This window comes from Sciurus carolinensis, chromosome 11 (genome assembly GCF_902686445.1).
Source record: "Sciurus carolinensis chromosome 11, mSciCar1.2, whole genome shotgun sequence".
Taxonomy (NCBI): domain Eukaryota; kingdom Metazoa; phylum Chordata; class Mammalia; order Rodentia; family Sciuridae; genus Sciurus; species Sciurus carolinensis.
The window spans coordinates 80,492,214-80,514,508 of record NC_062223.1 but is presented as its reverse complement, the minus strand read 5'-3'; the positions used below and the strand labels follow the sequence as shown (position 1 = coordinate 80,514,508).

At 37.6% G+C, this 22,295-nt stretch overlaps 1 protein-coding gene across 3 annotated transcripts in view; it reads left to right on the top strand.

The window, feature by feature from the left end:
• Window positions 1-21,761, top strand: part of Nars2 (asparaginyl-tRNA synthetase 2, mitochondrial) — a 145,649-nt gene extending 123,888 nt beyond the window's left edge. For 2 of the 3 annotated variants that reach the window (XM_047519266.1, XM_047519268.1), the window contains 3 exons: window positions 9,656-9,753; window positions 11,837-11,863; window positions 14,095-14,438. In XM_047519266.1, the coding sequence (XP_047375222.1) occupies window positions 9,656-9,753; window positions 11,837-11,863; window positions 14,095-14,239 (270 nt within the window). In that variant the 3' untranslated portion in view covers window positions 14,240-14,438. Of the gene's footprint in view, window positions 1-9,655; window positions 9,754-11,836; window positions 11,864-14,094; window positions 14,439-21,626 lie in introns of those variants that run through there. The other variant, XM_047519267.1, reaches the window with a different exon arrangement.
• Window positions 21,762-22,295: the final 534 nt, after the last annotated feature.

Below are 22,295 nucleotides of genomic sequence, written 5' to 3'. Positions count from 1 at the left end.
GTTATCAACAAACGGACTAGTGCTACATGTATCAACATGACAGATCTCACAAATATAACTTTCAGTAAAAGAAGCCAAACAAAAAAGTGTATACCGTATGATATTATTTAAAGAAAGTTGGAAAATCAGCAGTATCACCCTGTGATGATATTGGTCAGGAAAGAAGTTACTTTTGGTAGGTGCAATAACTGAAAGAGCATGAGAAGGACTTTTTTGAAAGCCCATCTTATTCTTTTTTTTTTTTTTAATTGCTTTACTGATGAAATTTTTTTATTGGTTCTTTTTAGTTATTCTTAACAGTAGAGTTCATTTTGATATAATTGTACAAACATGGAATATACCTTATACTAATTAGGACCACATTCTTATGGATATACCTGATGGTGCGATTCACTATGGTGTATTCACATATGTACATAGGAAAATTATTTCAAATTCATTCCATTGTCTTTCCTTTGCCTGTCCCCCGCTTCCTTCTCTTCATTCCCCTTTGTCTAATCTACTGAAGATCTGTTCTTCCCTTCTCCCTGCTTATTGTGGGTTACCTTCCACATATCAGCAGAAATATTCAACCTTTGGCTTTTGACTTTTGGGGACTGGCTTATTTCCCTTAGCATGATAGTCATCTTGTTCTTTCTTGATGTAGGTGATGATTCATAGTGTGTTCATTTCATGAAAGTTGGTAGAACTATATACTTGTTATTTTTATACTTTGTACATGTTATACTTTAATAAAGAAATTTACTTTGGAAGGGAATACTATTTTTTTCTCATCATAGGCTTGTTGTGAAGTTCAGATAAACAATGTTTATAAAATTGTTTTGCAAATTAAAAGTATAAAAATATTAGAGAAAGAGAGTGGGAATTATTTGTGAGAAAGATGGCTAGGCAAGATGGGAACAAATTATGGAGAGGTTGTAATGCTGCAGATAGCATGGGCTCCATCCAGCAGTGTAGAAAAGCATTGTATTTCATTTTACTTGATGGCAAGATGAAAAGATGAACCTAACAAGTGGCACACAGGACAGATTGAAGAAGGAAGGGACTAAAAACAAGTAGCATAGTTAAGGAACTCTTCATAGAATATGGAAAGGGGAAGACAAGACCTTAGACTAAGGTGGTGACAACAATGGAAATGGATAAAGAAGTGAAACTAAAAAAAGATATTTTCAAGGAGTTATCAGTGGACTCTGAAATAAACTGGAAGTAGAAAAAAGTATAATAGGGAGGAGTCACGCGTGATTCCCAGAGGTCAGACCTTGATTCTAGGAGTGGTGCTATTTACAGCATTGTTTCTTCTCTCAAAGGGAAGAACTCATGTGAAACCTTTTTGTGGCCCCAACTAATATTTTTCTGCTGGCTCACTTGGAATTTAGAGTTCCCTAAGGAAGAAGGAAATGTGGTAATTACCTTGGCCCTGAGGAAAAGGGAGTATGTATCTGGGGGCAAGGTGAGAATTCCATTTCTTGAAACCATTAATATCTTTGCAACTTTGCACACTATAAAATGTTTGCCTCTTTCAGGCCACAAAAGTAGTGTAATTGACTCTCCATTATACCAGTTCGAGTCCGTCTTTAGTCATTGCTGCCTGTAGCCCATCTGCATCTTCTCACTGTGGCATCTGGAAGGCTGTTTCCTCGTTGTACCCAGTTGTTTTCAGAGGGAAAATAATATCTATGGTAGCAGGTAGAGAAAAGTTCATAGGGCCTGAGACCACAAATATATTTCCTATGGTTTGTGGAACATCCTTTTTCTTTTGATAATAGAATGTAATGTTGCTCCATTGTAAGTAGCCTGTGAGAAACTGAATAAGGAGGCATCCAGTTGTGGTTTTCATCAGTATTTTTAAGTGCTCAGATTGGTGGGAAGAGAAGTAGCAGAGGAAAGACATTAAATGTTTTTCTGTCTTTGACTTAGCATATAAGAGGTTATGTATCAAAAAGGTCTTGTTCCTATCTAGCCTGTTTGTTGTTGTTGTTTTTTTTTTCTTTTAATTCAAGATCTCAGTTTTATTTTTGGTACATTGATTGGATTTAAAGAGTCAGAGTCAGAAGGGAGTATCATAAATAGAAACCAGGGTTTGTTCAGCTTGAATACCAACACAAACTATTTCTAGACAGCATGCCACTGCAGCTGTGTGACTTAAGCAGAATCAAAACTCACACCCAGGGAGGAGGATGTGCCAGGAAGCATCCTGGGCCTGAAAGATGTACCCGAAGGTAAAACAGGTTTTGTTTAAGGCAGGGAAGTTAGGGGAAAGTACAGGAAAGTGTTCCATTGCTTCTAGTATTATCTGAGGAGAGTGAAAGGACAGCAGAGCTAATGACCTTCCATTTATTTCAAGTTTCCCAAGAAGCATAGAAAAACGTTAGAGACTTTTAGTTACAAAAGTCCTCAGATTTGGTCATCTTTAAGAAGGCATTTCACTATGCAGCTAGTGAATTCTCTAATAAGAAAACTTGCTCTGGTTCCTGTTCCTTATAGCTCGTTATTCCCAGTAACCACCAGACCCACAGCTATACTATGCATATTTTCTGATTCTTCTTTCTGTTCCCTTTGAACCCTATATTTTCTGGGATTGAACCCAGGAGTGCTTTACCACTGAGGAAACCCTATATTTTCCCATAAAGTATAGGTGATCATTAATTCAGAAGAAAATTTAAAAATTCAAGGTCACGGCTGATTTGGGACTGTGATGTAATGAGGTTCCAGGAACCTTGAACCTCATTAAAGACTAACATAGGAAGATTGAATTACTTTAGAAGTTTCTGTGCCATTAGTTGCCATCTCTGTTGCTCAGAAATAATCATAGATTAAACTTTTAAACAGGAATGTAGAAATATGCTTATATATGTGTACTTCCTAAAGGAAAATTCAGACCCTTGGGGCTTCCTGCCCCAGAGGAAGAATGTACTATGACTGCCTTAAGATGCACCCCAACAGTCTAGCTATTTGGAGAGCCAGGCATGTAACAACTGACCGGGCAGAAGAGGGGTGCTGACAGTAGTCTGGTTTCAGAGTCACCTTTGCAGGTGGCTGACTCTCTAAGCACACTGAAATTGGCTGGAACAATCAATAGTCAATCGGTATCAGTATTTTTGATTGTCACTATGATCTGTATAATTATTCATAGTACTTTATCTGTATTTTTCTAGTGGCACTTAATAGCATAACTATGAATCATGGTTTCTAGTTAGTTATGATAAAATTCTAATATCTACTACAACACTTTTATTCATCCATGTACCTTTCCTACTTTACCTCATCAACCTCATCAAAATTAACTCCTCCCATCTGCACTGCCTGGTCAATCAGCCTCACATAAACCTCAGAACTGCCAGCCCATAAAGGCAAATTGTAATCCCCAGCAAATGACCTAGCCAACTTGCTTGTTGCCAATCATTTTACACTCTTCCAGCCTCCCAAACACTTGGCAAACCACAACCAAGTTTTTCTCATCACTTCACCAAGAAATTTGTGTGACTCCCTTCACATTTTGCATTTTGTACTTACTTACATCTTGTTTTGTATTGTATCTATGTGCCATTTATCTCTGCTAGAGCCCTCCAAGAAACAGTGTCTGTAATAATTAGCCCAGCAGATACCAGGAAGAGATACAAGGCAGAAGAATCCTACTTGGACTCTCAGCCCTAACTGAAAGATATGAAATTTGATGGGATTGTTCTAATAATCTTTGGAGAGTACAGTATTTTCTGTATCCTACCAGAAGAAAGTGAATCTTTGTATATGCAAAATGTGTCTATTTGTAGATGAGAAATATATAAAAGGTCTCAAAGTGGCAGGCTTCTAGATAGATTGGAAGAGCAGAAAGTATTAGAAAATGACATGATTGAAGGGAAAGTAAATAAATGAGGAAAGAAGAATCATATATTAGAGGAAGAGAAGAGAATAAGGCCTTTGAGCATTTTTACCCCCACAGGTAAATCTCTACTTGCTCAAAAAGAAATAGTAGTGTTTGGTCATGGAACATTTGAGGCACTGTAAAGGAATGCCTTAATTAAAAGGTACAGAAGTATATGTAAAGAGGAAGCAACTTCACTATGTCATGGAAACAGAATTTCCTCCACTTGAGTTTGGGCATGGTGGTGCATGCCTGTAGTCCCAGCCACTAGGAGGCTGAGACAGGAAGATCACAAGTTCAAAGCCAGCCTCAGCTATTAAGTGAGACCCTAAGCAACTTAGTGAGACCCTCTCTCAAAATAAAAAAACAAAAGGGGCTGGGGATGTGACTCAGTGGTTAAGTGTCCCTGGTACCAAAAAAAAAAAAAATTCATCCACTTGAGAATGTGAATTTTCAGACCATCTAGACAAAGAACAAAGATGATAAATGTGTTTCTCTTACATACCCCAAAATTAGGGTCAAGTGAACTTATAATAGTGATACGGGACTTTTGTCTTCTAAAACTTTTATTCAACTTAAATATTCACTTTGATAAGTTAGTCCAAGCTAAAAAATATTGCTAAGACTATGGTAGAAGAAAACAGATAAACTGACATTCTGGTCTTAATTCTAATAAGTAAAGAAGAATTGTTGGGACAGTAGAAGTAAAAGGGTCCAAGTAGATAAGGAAAGAGCAACATAGCAAACTCTTTTGCTATACACAAGTAGTTTCTGCTTCTGCCTCAGAAATTATGCTTCTCTGCCCTGTTGACATATGATGAACTGACCAGAGAATGACGAGCAGAAGTGACATTTGTACATTACTTCTAGAAAAACACTTATAGCATAGTCTTCCCTGCTCATTTTTCTGTCTGCCACAAGACTTCAGAAAGAGGCTATTTTGTCACCTTCAGGCCAGGATGGAAAAAAAATTTTTAGGTCAATTCATTGTTGTAAACTTGTGATTCTCAATCAGGAATTATTATGTCCTTCTCTTCCCAGCCCCAGAGAACATTTAGCAATGCCTTGAGACACTATGGGTTTTCTTAACTAGAATAGTGCAACTGCATCTAGTGGGTAGAGACGAGTTACATTGTTAAATATCTCACAGTGGACCAGACACAGTGGCACATACATGCAGTCCCAGCTACTCAGGACACTGAGCAGGAGGATCACAAGTTTGAGGTCAGCTTGGGCAACTTAGTGAGACCTTGACTCAAAAAATAAAAGGGCTAGGAATGTAGCTCAGTGGTAAAGCACCCCTGGATTCAATCCCCAGTACTGGGAGTAGGGGTGCAGGGTGGAATCCCACAAGGCACAGTTCAAGCCTTCACAACAGGGACGTATCTGGCCAAAAATGTTACTAATGCCGAGTCTGAGAAACTCATATAAGCTTTAGAGTGGGTTTCTTTTGGGGGAGGGTTGTTTTTGGTTTTGTTTTGGAGAGGGGTTTGTTTGTTTGTTTGGTACAGGTAATTGAGCCCAGGGGCACTTTACCACTGAGCTACAGCCCTCGTCCTTTTTTATTTTTTGAGACAGGATCTCCCAAAGTTACTGAAGCTAGCTTCAAAGTTGTGATCTTCCCAGGTCACTGGAATTATAGACATGTGTCCCTGCACCTGGCACTTTGGAGATTTCGCATGACAACAGTATAACCTATCTTATGCTGACTAATACAGCAACTGTCACCTTAATTTTAAAATAGCCAAAGCAGAAACAGTTGCATATAATCAGTTATGTATCCTGTTAATCAGGAAGGCATGATTGGAAGAAATTTTTTCTTAAATATGTATGAATATCATAGCAGGGCATAAGATTTTGAAGGTGATTCAAAAGGTTCAGAAGTTTCCAGTTCCACTATAGTTGCAAATATTCCACTGTAGTTGCAAATAAAAACCAGACATAAAGGTCTAAAACCTATATAGTTACACAGTGAAATTATTCAGTAATCCCAAATTTTAAAATAAAAGAGGTTTGTAATCAAAGAAAAACTGATGTCTTTTAAACTTTAAAAATAGCATTTAAAAACTAAGGTCCAAAATAGCCTAATTTCCTGCCAGAAGTACTAAGATCCCAGAGGAGTTTTTGTTTGTCTTAGTTATATTCGCAGCAAGACCAAGTAAGAAAAGGATCTCTTTGATGCTCATGGACTACATAGAGAAAACAGAACAACTCAACAAGGGATGTCTGTCCCTTCATCAGTGGCCACTGACCTCACCTACACCTCTTACCACCTGTTCTCCCATCATAGCTGATTCTGCATCATCGTTTTTGAGGCAGTAAACCTTTTCAGCCCTGGCTCTTTGTATTTTCTCACAGTATCAGAAGTAATTACTGTCTCCATTGCTGCAGGTATCACCCCTACTTTAAACCTTGGAAATGGTAGATTTGGGGTATGTATATCCCTTCTTTTTTTTTTTTTTTTTTTTTTTTTGCGGTACTGGGGAATCGAACTCAGGACCTTGTGATTACGAGGCAAGCACCCTACCAGCTGAGCTATCTCCCCAGCCCGCTGTATATCCCTTCTTAATCGTCAGAACTAAACAAGGATGAAATATTCTGTTTCATGGTTACTGGTTCCCTGCTTTTAAATATTTTCAGGCAAAGGCCAGCAACTCACTTGGTTGACTGTTCTCTTCCAAAACTGATTACCTGTAATACTAAATTTTAAATCCTGGGGTGAAGATAAGGACAAAATTTTCCCCATGTGTCCCTCAGCTCCTATCTTATTTATCCATGTCTCAAAGCAAGATATTAGGAAATAAAGATGCCAGTCTTTCTGTGTTCATAAATACCCCCTTTGGACCTTCTCCTTTCTCTGAGAATAGGAGGGTCCTCATTAGAGACTTACCGTATTAATTGTGCATTGAATGAGAATTTTATCACATTAGTCATGCTCTCTTGTCTACCTATCCACAATGTTGGTTGGATTTAAATACATTACCATGTCTGAGTTACCAAACCCAAATTTTTAACAACCTGGATGATCATGTAGATACCCAGGTCCATGGAATTACTGCCTAAGATCAAGAGGCAGTGGTGGCAGGGCAAGGACCTTTTTGTACTCTTAGTCCTCACCACCTCGTTGAGAGTCAAGAGATTTACTAAGAGTAGGAACCATTAGTGAATCTCTGTTCTCTCTCCCTGTAATTCACGATGAGAATCATACCTGGATGTTTTCTCCTTAATGATAATAATGAAGATGAGGTATACATCATTGGGAGCACGTTCTTGAATGATTCTTTATTAATCTCAATTGTTTGTGAAGTATATCTCAGTCAACAGTTCTGAAATCAAACTGGGCAGGTGGACTAATGATAAAGTGAGACAAAGTTTATGAAGATATTATAGTATGTCACATTTAAAAGCTGCAGTATGTTTTATGAATTCCTAGTCTTTGATTTGTTGCACTAAATCTTAAAGTCACAAAGTAATTCACATAAAAAAATTAACATTCAAAAATATTAAATGTTTCTGGTAATTAAAGAAATACAAATGAAAATATCAAGTTGTTATTTCCCTATCAAAAGTTTTTTGAAGGGCTGGGGTTGTGGCTCAGTGGTAGAGTGCTTGCCTAGCATGTGTGAGGCACTGGGTTTGATTCTCAGCACCACATATAAATAAATGAATAAAATAAAGGTCTATCAACATCTAAAAAAAAATTTAAAACAAAAAAGTTTTTTGAAGCTGGGCACAACAGTTCACACCTGTAAGCCCAGTACTCAGGAGGCTGAGGCAGGAAGAATGCAAGTTCAAAGCCAGCTCAGCAATTTAGTGAGACCCTAAGCAACTTAGCAGGAACCTGTTTCTAACTAAATATTTAAAAGGGCTGAGGCGGGTTTGGGGAGATAGCTCTGTCGGTAGAGTGCTTGCCTTGTAAGCACAAGGCCCTGGGTTCGATCCCCAGCACCCCCCCCCCCAAAAAAAAAAAAGGGCTGAGGCTATGGTACAGTGGTTAAATGCCCCTGGGTTCAATCCCCAGGACAAAAAAAAGAAGAAAAGAATTTTTTTAAATTGATAGTTGTATCACAGTGGCAACACAATTAAATCACATTATGTACATGTCAGTCTTTTTTTGTATCCATGCCTAAAATTTATCTAATAGTCTTCTGTTGATACACACATGAATTTTTTATTATTGTAAGTAACACTGTAATAAACATCTTGTGCAATAATCCTTTTTTGCATTTCTGATTATTTTGTTAGGACCAGTTCCTAGAACCGCTATTGCTGACTCAAAGCATACTACATTTTTAAGGTTTTTGATTATCTGTTGCCAAGTTGCTGATCAGAAAAGGTTATAGCAAGTGCGTGAGGGTACTGGTTTATCCATTCTCTTATCTATATAGTTTATGTTGTTTTCTTATCTTTACTAACATAAGAAACTCCATATTGTTTTAATTTGTACTTCTTTGATTGACAATCAAAACTTACTATGACCTAATGAAATACTACAAATTAAAGAAATCTCTTAGCCAGGCATGGTTGGCACATACCTATAATCCCTGTGACTTGGGAGGCTGAGACAGGAGGATTGCAAGTTTGAGGTCTGCCTGGGTGACTTAATGAGATCCTGCTTTAAGATAAAGTTTAAGAAAAACAGGGCTGTATTCACGAGTAAGATACTCCTTGGTTCAATCCTCAGTACTGCAAAAGGAAAGCTATTTATTCATTGAGGGACTAGAGGTATATCTCAGTGGTAGAGTGCATGCATTTGGCCCTGATTTCAGAAAACAAAAAATATACACATACATATCCAACAAGAGGATAGCAGTTTAAATAAACTGATATTTCTAAACATTAAACTGTATAGCTATAAACGTTAAATATGTGGAGTATTTTTCCTGACACAGAGAAAACTATTCATTTTGTAATGTTAGGTAAAGCAATTAGAATGATGAGTTTTTAAATGTAATTTGATCTCTAACTTATGCTTTTGAAATGTATAAAGAAAAAAATTCTGAAAGGAAGTAGCCAAAATTTAATTGCTTCTTCATAGTGTTAACTGATTTTTTTAATAATTCATGTTTTCGGACTGGGGATATAACTCAGTTGGTAGAGTGCTTGCCCTGCAAGCACAAGGCCCTGGGTTCAAATCCCCAGTACCGCAAAAAAAATAATAATAATAATTCATGTTTTCTAAACTTTTAAAATTTTAGTAAACAGCACACTTGTGAAGAAAATATACTCTTGTTTTTTTTTTTTTTTTTTTTTTTTTTGGGTGCTGGGGATCGAACCCAGGGCCCTTGTGCTTACAAGGTAAGCACTCTACCGTCTGAGCTATCTCCCCAGCCCCGAAAATATACTCTTGATAGGAGGAGAGAGGAAACTAACCACGTGTAATTTGTGCAGCATTATTGTGTTGTGTTACATTTTATTTTGAACTCAGGGGTGTTTAACCACTGAGCCACATCCCAGGCCTTTTTTATTTTTTATTTAGAGACAGGAACTCACTGAGTTGCTTAGGGGCTTGCTAAGTGTTGAGGTTGGCTTTGAACTTGCAGTCCTCCTGCCTCAGCATCCCAAGCTGCTACGATTACAAGCATGCACACCTGACTCTTGTACAGTGTTCTAAAAATAATATTAAACATCTTATATTTATGATAGAAGCATGGACAGATGTAAATAAGACTCTGGTAAGCAACAAAACAGCCAATTGTAAAATTGTCTAAAAAAAAATTCCACTTGCTTGAGAAACTGATGCTGGAACCACCTGAAAATGTAATGCTGTTTATGATAATTTTTCCCTTTTAGGTAGCTGCTGTTGATCTTCTGGTTCCTGGAGTTGGAGAACTCTTTGGAGGCAGCCTCAGGGAGGAACGGTATCACTACTTAAAGAAGCAACTGGCCAGGTATTATTCAGACCTAAAAGAACTGCATGTCAGAAAGGGGTATGGAGATACCCCAAGATAGTTGTCAAAAGTAACAGAAAAACACATGGGACCCCCCCAGATCTGGATCTCAGACTCTATGGCCTTTAGCAAGGTGTTATCTGAGCTTCCCTTTCTTAAAGACCAAACAAGCCCACAACAATATTTGCCTGTGCATGGCTGTGGAAATTAGCCTTTTTAAAGTTAATGAAGGGAAAAGAGATGTTTCCCCCTCAAAATTTGTCCTACATTTTTCTTTTTGCTTTTTATGTATTTTTAGTTATGAATGGCAGACTCCCATGGGAACATAAAGACAGACCAAACCAGGAAAAGGATAAAGATGGAAAAAGAAAACTACTAAAAATATCTGCAAAGCTAGCATTTGGAATAAGCAGATTTCCCTTCCTCAGGTTGTCTGCTCTATATGGGTCTTGAATTAGCCATTTGGATAACTTTATTTTAACTTGCTATTCGAGACCTGGGAAATGACTCCATAAACACATAGAAAATGTTTTGGGGATGGAAAGGAGGGAATCATATTTCTAATTGAACTACCACTCCTGTGTATGCATGGTCTGCCAACAAACCACAATGACTTCCTAAACTAACCAAGGTTATAAACCTCTGTTTTCCATGATTTCCACTTTGCTGTACTAAACTTTAAAAAAAGACTTTCCCATGTCTGTATGCTCAATCTTTCTCCCTAGATAATACTAGGTTTCATCACAACCTGGGAAAGCCTTAATAATTTAAAAATATCCTGTTGAATTAGCCATTTGTACAGCCTTCTTCTCCTAGAAAATGCTTTACAATTTTATGCTTTTCTAACATCCCAACCTGTAAACCTCTTGGGTAGTGTAGTTTTGTGATCCCTGGCTTCTGAACTGCTCTACTATGTTAGTCTCCAAAAGAAGTGGGGTAGATAGGTTCTGAGAAGACCCTTTATCACCTGCCCACTCCTTATTCCTACTACAGCATTAGGAAGTCCTGGAAAAGTTGTGGAATTGAAGTAAAGGTCATACTCTTTAAATGGAAAGAATTTGAGTGTTCACTGAGGTTTTTTTAAAAGCACAATAAAACTCACACGTGGCAAGACACCTTATCTGTTGAAAGATTAATTGGTCTGTTTTCTTTGCTTGCTTCCTTCCTTCAGGAAACCTTGCCTCATAACATTAAATGTTTACCTAATATCTGATGCTGTCCAAATTTACCTTTCCTAATGAGGTAGAGATGTGTTTCCCTATATCAGGGATCTGTCTGTGGCTGCTGTTCATATTTTCTATACTTTTGTATATTAAATTTTTCAACATCCTCATCACTTCAAATACTCTGCAGTCCCAAATACCTTTTTTATTGGCTGAGTTCAGTTTTAATGAGCACAAAGAGCTTAAAATTTTACATGTGTCTCAGGTTAGACAAGAACCAAATTGCAACAATATCATGAAGACAGCCTCAGAATTATTGTTATTGCTTTAATATTGAGAATGAAAATTTTTTCCACGTGTCCTTTGTTTATTCATGACTCCTAGACACCTTAACTAGCAATAATTGTGTCATGTCATTTTGTTTTGTTTTGTTTCGTTTTGTTTTGTTTTGTTTGCAGTACAGGGAATTGAACCCAGGGGCACTCTACTACTGATCTACATCCCCAGTCCTTTTATTTTTTATTTTGAGACAGGGTCTTGCTAAGTTCCCCATGCTGACCTCAAACTTGTGATCCTCCTGCCTCAGTCTCTGGAGTAGCTGGGATTACAGGCATGTGCCACCAGGCTTGGCCTAATACATCACAGTACAGAAAACTTATCTCAGATTAATCCCTTCTTTGGGGTTCTATTTTCATTCTGTAGCACCTGTTGTCTGTGCCACTTATTGAATAATACCTTGGGCTATTGGTTAACTTACTATAAAGTTTCAGCTCTTTGGCTCTGTTGCATAGAGAGCACTGGCTTTGTTGTATATTTCTTTACAAAGAACTCATTGCACACAACCCAGAATAAATGTTTGATAATAATTATTTATATTTACTTCCGTTGCCTAAAACAATTTTGTTATTTTCCTTTTATAGATCAGGACTTACAGAAGCCTACCAATGGTAAGAATGAGGCCCTTAATTTTACTTACTCTAGCCACTGATCTGAGCATTACATAGAAGAGTTTTTATTTGTTATTCCCATGATCCTGAGGAAGAGTATTAAGAACTGAACAGGGGGCTCAGAGAGTAGCTACCCAGTGTCTAAGAGTATACTTACTTCCTATTTTTATATGCCATGTGCAAATAAAATCTGTAACTAGTTCCTCAAATTTTATAGCACCTTTTGTATATCTGGTTACCCTAGAATCAATTTAACAATAATCAGACATATGTACATTAGAAAATTTTTTTGTAGATATGGATTTTTTTCTTCTATCAATACAAAGGCAAGAAAAATGTAATCAACTGAATCCCTCTGCCAATTTCAGTTTGCAGACATTCATGTCAGTGGTTAGACATCAATGTATGAGAAATTTAGAGACATCTGAAACTATTACTAGACTTCTAGTAGCCATCTCAGGTCCTAAAGGTATTCATGACAAGGTTTGATATGCTTTTCATCTCGTTTCTTTCACAAATCAGAATATACTCTGTCCCTGTGCCTTGTAAACTTAAAGTGAATTCTGCTACCAAACATTTTAATTACTTAAGACTTTGTTGCTTTCATTTATTCCTTATAATTCTTACCAACCTTGAGTTTACGCTAAATAATGTCTGGCATATTGTTCTTTCACCTGATTAAACTCATCTAGCTACTATTCATCTTTAATTTTAGAAATACAAGTTTTAATCTTAACTTTCTAAAATATCAATACATCCAACCATTATTATTGATAGTGGAAAATAAATGATAGACTGTCTTTATGCTTAAGGAGACAAATGGCTACCAGCTGTGCTGCTTAAGTCATATTGTGGAATTAATTTTACAGATCATGCAGGAAACTATATATTTAGTTTAATTAATATTATATAGCTCAATTTTCCCACCAAATGATAATAAAAACATTTGTAGTCTTCCTTTTCTTCTCTTCCTAAAATAACTTTTTCCCACACAGATATTGGAATCTGCATTTCAGTCATGTTTGTACCAGTTTTTAGCCATGCGGTTTTAAGTGGGAATAGAACATGCATGTATGGGTATCTGAGGCTATCTAGCCAGCCAGAAAAATAACAATGACTTTGGGCATCTTCACTGAACCTGAAGCAAAGAACTAGAAATTTCTTCTTTTTTTGGGATGGGGGGTGCTTCCTGGGGATTAAACCAAGGGGCACTTAACCACTGAGCCACATACCCAGTTCATTATATATTTTTTTATTTTGAGGCAGAGTCTCACTAAATTGCTTAGGGCCTCACTAAGTTACTGAGGCTAATCTCGAATTCACAGTCTTCCTGCCTTAACCTCGCGAGTCGCTGGGATTACAGGCGGGCATCATTGCACCCAACTTAGAAGTTTCTTCTTATTGAAGCACTCAAGAATATACTTTTGTTCCTTTAAACAATCTTCAGGCAGAAAGCACTTACTCTAGAGCATTCTCTGTAGTTAAAAGGCTCATTGAGACCTGTGCCTGCCTCTAATGTAGCTCACAGTCTAATCAAGGGTATATCTTTTTATTATATATCAGGTAAAACAACTCTTCATTCTCCTTCATGTATTGAACAATATGATTTGGATGCCAGGGAATAAAACAGCATTATCAGCATAAAAAGATATGGAAGAGAGAAGTCGGGTGTAGTGGCGCACTCCTGTAATCCCAGCAGCTTGGGAGGCTAAGGCAGGAGAATCGGGAGTTCATAGGCAGCCTCAGCAACTTAGCAAGACCCTAAGCAACTCAGTGAGACCCTGTCTCTAAATACAAAATAAAAAGGGATAGGGATGTTGCTCAGTAGTTAAGCACCCCTGGGTTCAACACCCAGTACCAAAAAAAAGAAAGAACAAAAAGATATGGAAGAGAAATATATTTTCACAGAAAACTAGTAAAGCTATTATAAATTCCTGCAGCCTCATGATGCAAGTAACATACATAAGTAACTTAATAAGAAAAAAAGAAAACAGGTGACCAAAACCCACAACTACACAACAGGAACTACTGCTGCCTGCTGGGTAAACTTGGATAGATAGATTAACTTCTCTGTTTCCATCATCTCTGTAGAGCGGAAAGACTGGTCTGGTCTACCACAGTGATGTGGACAATAACAAATTGTTGCAAATTACTTTTGAAACAAAATTGTAATCATAACATTTGATCTCATATACTATTTATAGGTGATAATTCTTTGTTTTTAAAAACAGGTATCTGGACCTTCGACGATTTGGATCTGTGCCACATGGAGGATTTGGGATGGGATTTGAACGCTATCTACAGTGCATCTTGGGAGTTGACAATATCAAAGATGTTATCCCTTTTCCAAGATTTACTCATTCATGTCTTTTATAGCTGAAAGGTTAGTTAAGGAAAAGTACCCTAGGGCAGAGGTACAATAGTTGAATGAATATGCAAGCAGAAGACTACATGTTTGAATTTTAGAAATGTGGATTTCAATATATAATTTTTCTGGGTGGGCACAGTGATGCACTTCTGTAATCCCAGCTACGTGGGAGGCAGAGGCAGGAGGACCACAAGTTTGAGTTCAGTCTCGGCAACTTAGTGAGACCCTGTCTCAAAATTTTAGAAGGTGGGAAGAGGGCTGGGGATGTAGCTTAGTGGTACAGAACCCCTGGGTTTAATCCCCAGTACTGGAAAAATAAATATATAATTATTCTGCCATAAACTACAACACATAAAAAACAGAAATGATCATGGTTTTCTTAGAAAGTTGAGAACATTTCCTGGAAACACGAACATGCCCAAGAAGAGGTAATGACAGCAAGTGAACTTTCAAATCTATTACCTCAATTAAGAAAAAAAGAAGGCTTTTTGGAGGCTGAGGGAGGAGGATCACTGGAAGCCAGACCAAGCAATACACTGAGACCCTGCCTTATAAAAAAAAAGGGAAGAAATTGATGAACAAGGTGGTCTCAAAGCTCCTTTCAAACTCTAAGACAAGATAGTATATTTTGTCTTTAATCATTGTGTGACTTTTGAGAAACAACTAGCAGCTAAAAATAAAATGTTGGATCTTTTCTCCCTTGTTGTTTAATCTGTGATAAATACCTGTATTGTTCTCTGTGCTTCACTAAACTTTACAGAATAAAAATATTCCTCTTCAGGGTTTTCATTGATTTAACAAAGTTGCTATTCTGAATTAAAATTTTCTTTCATTGAACTGGATAGAAAAAAATCACATTTAATAAATTTGATCTTGGCAGGCACAGTGGCCCATGCCTGTAATCCCAGTGGTTCAGGAGGCTGAGGCAGAGGATTGCAAGTTCAAAAACAGCCTCAGCAACTTAGCAAGGTCTGAAGCAACTTAAATTCCTCTTGATCCTTTCCCAGTGAAATTTGGACGAAAGATCTCTCTAATCCAAGATGGGAATGGAAATGTGGCTAAACCTAAAGAATAGGTAATTCTTGGAGTCAAAAAGTGACCAGGCCTATATGAGAAAAGCATTAATTTGGGGGTTTGAAACCCAACAATTCTAGTACTTTGACAAGCCACTTACTCTGTATATGGTCATGAATAATTTTCTTCACAGAGGTGATAACAGTAATCACATGACGTGTGTGTCTGTGTGTTTAAAACTGATGGGACTGGGGGTGTAACTCAGGGGTAGAGTACTTGCCTATCATGTGGGAGTCCCTGGGTTCTACTCCTACACATACACCCAAAAAAAAAAACTACACAGACTTTTTTTTTTTCCCCCTACTGGGGATTGAACTGGGGCACCCAACCACTGAGCCCTTTTTTGTATTTTATTTAAAGACAGGGTCTCACTGAGTTGTGTGTCAATAAATTGCTAAGGCTGGCTTTGGACTTGTGATCCTCCTGTCTCAGCCTCCCAAGCTGCTGGGATTACAGGTGTGCCCCACCGTGCCTAGCCTACACGGTCATTTTTAAAATTCTTTACTTGTGTTAGTCTTTTAGTTTTCTTCGTGTTGCATATATTTGGACCTATAGCAGATTGTATGCTGAGTAGAATGTTTATGTGCCAAGTAATTGTAAAAGGGCATGCATACCTGAATAATAAATTTTCTAAATCTCATTAGATAGCTTCTCTTAGATTATATCTTTTTTTTTTTTTTTTTTTTTTTTTTTTTTTTTTTATTGGTCTTTTTTTTTTTATTTATTTATTTTTTTTACGTTTACATAGGGTAATGATGTTTATTATATTTTTCCCCTCCCCCCCACCCCTCCCACCCCTCCCACCCCTCCCACCCCTCTTTTCCCTCTACACAGTCCTTCTTTCCTTCATTCTTACTGCTCTCCTTAGCCTAACTCTAAACCTAACCCTAAACCTAATGCTAGCCCGTCCCACCCCCCATTATATGTCCTCATCCGCTTATCAGCGAGATCATTCGTCCTTTAGTTTTTTGAGATTGGCTTATCTCACTTAGCATGATATTCTCCAATTTCGACCATTTGCCTACAAATGCCATAATTTTATCATTCTTCATTGCGGAGTAATATTCCATTGTATAAATATGCCACAGTTTCTTTATCCATTCATCAACCGAAGGACATCTAGGTTGGTTCCACAATCTGGCTATGGTGAATTGAGCAGCAATGAACATTGATGTGGCTGTATCTCTGTAGTATGCTGCTTTTAAGTCCTTTGGGTATAGGCCAAGGAGTGGGATAGCTGGGTCAAATGGTGTTTCCATTCCAAGCTTTCTGAGGAATCTCCACACTGCTTTCCAGAGTGGTTGCACTAATTTGCAACCCCACCAGCAATGTATGAGTGTTCCTTTTTCACCACATCCTCGCCAACACCTATTGTTGCTTGTATTCTTGATAATCGCCATTCTAATTGGGGTGAGATGAAATCTTAATGAGTTTGTGTATGTACCTTTTCTTAACCTAATTCAAAATCAAATAGCTGAAAAGAAAATTTCAAAACCTTAGGGTGTGAAGACACTTGAGGTTGTCAAAGTTGACCTGTCTAATGCAGAGAGATCCTACTTATGTAGGCAACTGGTTTCTGCATCTTCTTCACAATGAACTCAGCATCCTACAAAATTGCTCATTTCATTTCTGAATCTAATTGGTAGCTTTTACTGAGCAAAGATCTCAGCAAAATTGACTTCCCTGGAACTTTAATTCCCTGGGCTCTCATACCAAGTTAAGGAAAGAATAAAAGAGATAATTAGGGCTTCCCTAAGGCTTGCCTTAACCATAATTATAGAGAGAAATTATCATTTGTTTATTCAAAAAATATTATTTGAGCTTATTTTATATGCCAAGACTATACTCGGTTCCAGATAAACAGTTATCAACAAAACAGAAATGACCTGTCTTCATTGAATTTAGAATGTATTGCAGAAGATACATAATAAGTAAATAAATGTATTATTTCAAAATATGTGCTAGAAAGTTACATAAAAACAAGACAAACATAGATAAGTGCCAGAGATGACATCTCTGAAAAAAGTGATATTTAGCTTTAAACCTGGAGTGTAAATGCAGAAACCATTTTAAAACATTTGCAACCTCAGCCAGTATTGATTCGGCATTTAAGTCTTACTTGATAACTGTTAATTTTGTGGAGCAAGGTTCACAGCATTTATGGACCAGGCAGCTGGAGGCACTATAGTTTCCAAGGCCCTTAGGAGTCACCTCATATGACTTTTGAGAAACCAGACAGAGCTGTAATGGCACCATGATGGCTGCACATCCAGAATAAAGTGATGGGAAGAATGCTGAGTTAGCCAAACGCCAGGTTCTTGTCCCAGCGCCACCATTAGTTTAGCGGTAAAGCCTTAGACAAGTAAAATAATCTAATCCTCATGACCTCCAATTATTTCATCAGCAAAGTATCATGAAGTAGATAATCTCTAAGAACCCTTCTGTCTTTTAATGTTCTATGAATCTGTGCTGTACATAGTCCCTAAAAATAATTGATTTAGAGTCTAACCTTTAGACCACACAATCCCATGTTGTAGTACCTTCGCAGTGTCTGAAAACGTATAATGAAGTCAAATCACTGAAAATCGAACAATAGACTTAAGCTTGTTCAGTGTATGTGGGGTGGGAAAAGATCCTTCTCAAGACATCAAATATATATTGTTGCTTGCCTCTGATGTAGACTTCAGTAGTTCCAAAACTTCATGTTTATTCATTCATTCTTTGCCTTGACAGTTGATCACACAGTGAATATCTTGCAACTTGTAGCAAGCCTAATACTTTCCTCAGTACATCTGTCTCACCAGTAATTGGGGGGGAGGGGAGACTAATGTCAGACAAAGATAATCAAAATGAAACTGTTGCTTGCAGGCAACATAATAGGAAAAATTTTAAATGTCCACTCATCAACAGATTATGAATATCTAAATCCTACATGTAAACAGTATTGTATAAGTATTCATATAAACTATGGGTTTAATCGTTCAGGATGGATTATGATATTCTTATAGTGATTTAAAAGTAATTTTTCACTTGGGTGACCAGTTTCCAATAGGGATTCTGTTTTCCCAAGATTTCCAGGCATTACCCAGCAATCCAGATAAGAGTATATTTCAAAACTTAGAAATGATTAATTCTTATCCTCAGTTCACATTTTGTAGTTACTTTCCATCTGGTCTCTTGCCTAGGGGGAGTTGTGTTGTCATGTTTTCTGGTCTGACAAGAACTTACTTGTGTGAATGATCCATTCCAGATTTAGACATAACTCTCACCCTCTGACCAAGCCCAGAGACTCTGTCACAGGTCAGCAAAAGAACTGTTTGACCTTTTGTCCCTCGCAGACAATCTGGCAGAAGCCTCACTCTACAATTGTTATACATTCATATTCTCCATAAATTATATCTGGATATTCAAGCATGACTGAACAGGCATGGAAGATGCATTTGGTGAGATGAATTAACTCTACCCATCTTTAAATCTCTTGTTTCAGATAATTATAGATGAAAGATGTTTATTTGGATTGGATTGCTATTTATTCATATATTTATTTTAGTAGTTGGTGAGACAAGAACAAAAAAATGCAGAGTTGAAAGATTGGCCTGGATTAAATTGATAAGAAATGTGTGGGGTATTTTGGCTTCTGATCAATATTTGTATTCAGTCTGCAATCTAAAATATGTATAATAAAAAGAAAATAGATGAGAGTAATACCCAGTTGTAATTTCTTCCCATTTTATATTCCATATTTTAAAGTAGGAAGAACATTAAGAAAAGAGTACTGTGCAACCTTGATTACTAAAATGATTCAATAGGACTTCAATAAAACTGGCTGACTGGCTGGCTGAGGCATTTGCCTATAATCTCAGCAATTTAGGGGGCTAAGGCAGGAGGATGACAAGTTCAAGACCAGCCTAGGTAACTGTCTCAAAGTAAAAGAATTAAAAGGACTAGGAATGTAACTCGATGGTAAAGTACTTCTGGGTTCAATTCCCAGTACCTTCTCCCCAAAAATGTATTTAGGTCATTGTCAATACCTCTCCTGGAACCTGGACATTCTAGCATTGCCAGGAGCCCTGGATTTCCCCTCTAACCAGCCAAGTCTCCAGTTAGCTCTTATGCAGAGTTTGGTTTGGAGTCCAGAATCTACAGCCATTATTAACACAGTGGGTAGGTAGTTTCCTGGTGATCTTTGGAAAGAAGCTGCCAGAAGTTTAGGTGATTCCTAAACTGTCATTCAGACAGCAATTCATTGAATTAACATAGTTCATGACTCTCCAATAACTTTTGCTTCACCTTTACTGTTTATAATTGTTATTAATAATGGGACTATCATTTGGACATTGCTTTTCATTTTTCACATATTTTCTTAATTCACAGGAAAATGTATTGTGGACCTTCCTCTTTTGTATTTTATTTTATTTTTTTGTTACTAGGGGTTGAACCCAGGGGTACTCAACCACTGAGTCACATCCCTACCCTTTTTTGTATTTTATTTAGAGACAGTCTTACTGAGTTGCATAAGGCCTTGCTAAGTTGCTGAGGTTGGTTTGAATTCAAGATCCTCCTGCCTCAACTTCCTGATCCTCTAGGATTACAGGCATGTGCTACAGCTTCTGGCCTATTTTGTATTTTAGTGGAATTTAAATTCATTTGGTTTAATGAAAGACTGACTTGTAAGGAATGGAAATTCCTGATATTGAGAGGAAATAGACTACAAATAAAATTCACTGCCCTCAGTCTCCTGAGAAACTGAAATGGAACTTTCTCATAAGCAAAGACTCTTGCACCATTTTAAAAAATAATAATTTTAGTTGTCAATGGACCTTTATTTTATTTATTTATTTATTTATGGTGCTAAAATCAAACACAGTGCCTCACACGTGGTAGGCAAGCGCTCTACCACTGAGCTACAACCCCAGCCCCAGAATCTTGCATCTAAAGTCCCAGCATTTACTGGACATGTTACGTAACACTTTGGCCTCTAATTTCCTCATTCTTCTTAGGGAAAAGGAACTTAAGAATGTGCAAAAAGATGCTGATTTAGTCCAAATACATTCTAGTAATGTGAAACACTAGGGATAAAGACAGCAATGAACTTAATCTTTCATTTTTTTTTTGCCTCAATTTTTAAATTTACCTTTCTCTAAGGGATCACCCAGATGTACACAGAACTTCAATGGAAATTATTAACATACTTCCCAAAGTGATAGACCTTTAGTATTTCAAGATAATACTCTGAGAAAGAAGCTTCATGGACCCACATAGCAAAAGTTTTTATGTTACAAGTACCTAGAACAGCATTTGGCAGAGCTTGAGCCGTTCACAGCCATGACTGACTCACAACCTTTTCTGCATCCTGGCTCAACAAGAATTGCTGGCTTGTTTTCTTATGATTCTAGTTTTAAAACATCTTAAGAGATAATTTTCCTTCCTGTATAATATATAAACAATTCCCCTTCATATTTCCCCTAGTGCTTAGTAATTTACCCTCAGTTCCTTCAGTGAATAGGAACTTGCCATCTTTAGAGGGAACTTCTTCATCCTCCAAGTTCTTGTTGGAAACTTCTACTGAAATTGAGCAGACCTACCCTCTATAGCATACAAAAGTAGTAAATTGAAAACAGCACTTTTTCTTCCCAACCTTCTTCAGGAAAGAACATCTATAGCTGCTTAGTTGGACAGTTTGTCCTTGATTTGAAGGGCTGCACCCTTCAGGTTATTCATTGGGCAATGTGTCCTTAAAATGGCCTTTTAGACAGGCCCACACCTATAATCCCATACTTGGGAGGCTGAGGCAGGAGGATGGAAAGTTAAAGGCCATCCTAGGCAATGCTGTAAGACCCCATCTCAAAATAAAGAAAGTAGAAACTTAAAACAGGCCTATTGGTAGGTGAAGGCTTCCCTCCCCTATTCACTCAGCTGCTGCTCAAATGTCCTGTGATATTGGTCTTGGTATTAGAAGAGCTTTGAAATCTCCAGTGCCTCCTTCGTATCTGCCTTACCACCGGTGTTCCACTTCCTATAAATACTGCTAAAGAATCTTAATTACAGTTTCAGAGTGTTCCAGAACAATCCCAAGCCCCTTGTTATGACTTAGATATGAGTTGTCCCCCAAAAGTTCATGGGTGAGACAATACAAAAACATTCAGAGGTGAAATGACTGGGTAATGAGAATCGGTGCATTAATGCATTCAAATGGATTGATGGTAACTGCACACTGATAAGGTTTGGCTTCAAGAGATGGGTCACTCGGGGCATGACTTTGGGGCTTATATTTTGTCCTTGTTAAGAGGAGTTCGCTCTCTTTCTGCTTCCTGGTACCAGGTCCTGAACTGCTCTCCTCTGCCATATCCTTCCACCATGATGTCTGCCTCACCTTGGGCCCAGAGCAATGGAGCTGGCCATCTGTAGACTGAGACCTCTGAAGCCATGAACCACAAAATAAAATTTTCCTCCTCTAATTGTTCTTGTCTGGTCTTTTGATTACAGAGGCGAAATGCTGACCAAAACACTCCTTCACTTGGGGATTGCAGAAATGGGCTTGGGTCATATACAAACAATAGTGAGATATTGTTAAAGCACAGTAAGTTCTTTCACAGAAAGTTGCCATTAATACTTCTTTGCAGGTATCCCAAATGGCAAGAGCTGACTCCTGTAGTGTTAGGATATGGCTGGCCAATGATCTTTTTAAATGTATTTCCATCTGCCACGTTCCGCATTACAGGATTTTATATCAGGAAATTGTTAAGACAGATTCCTGCCAGAAAATGTGCTGAGTATTTGGTATCTTGGAAATGGTACTAGACAGAGAGAGAAGACCCTAGCTTAAGTCTGATGTTCCACTTCCTAGCTGTTACCTTGGCAAGTTATTTACTCTCAAAATGAAGATAAAGCTTCTCCTACAGTGTTGTGAGAAGCAACAAAGATTGTGTGAAAAGGTTTCATAAACCAACAAATACTGTGCAAGTATAAGTTCTCCTAGGAGAAATTCTT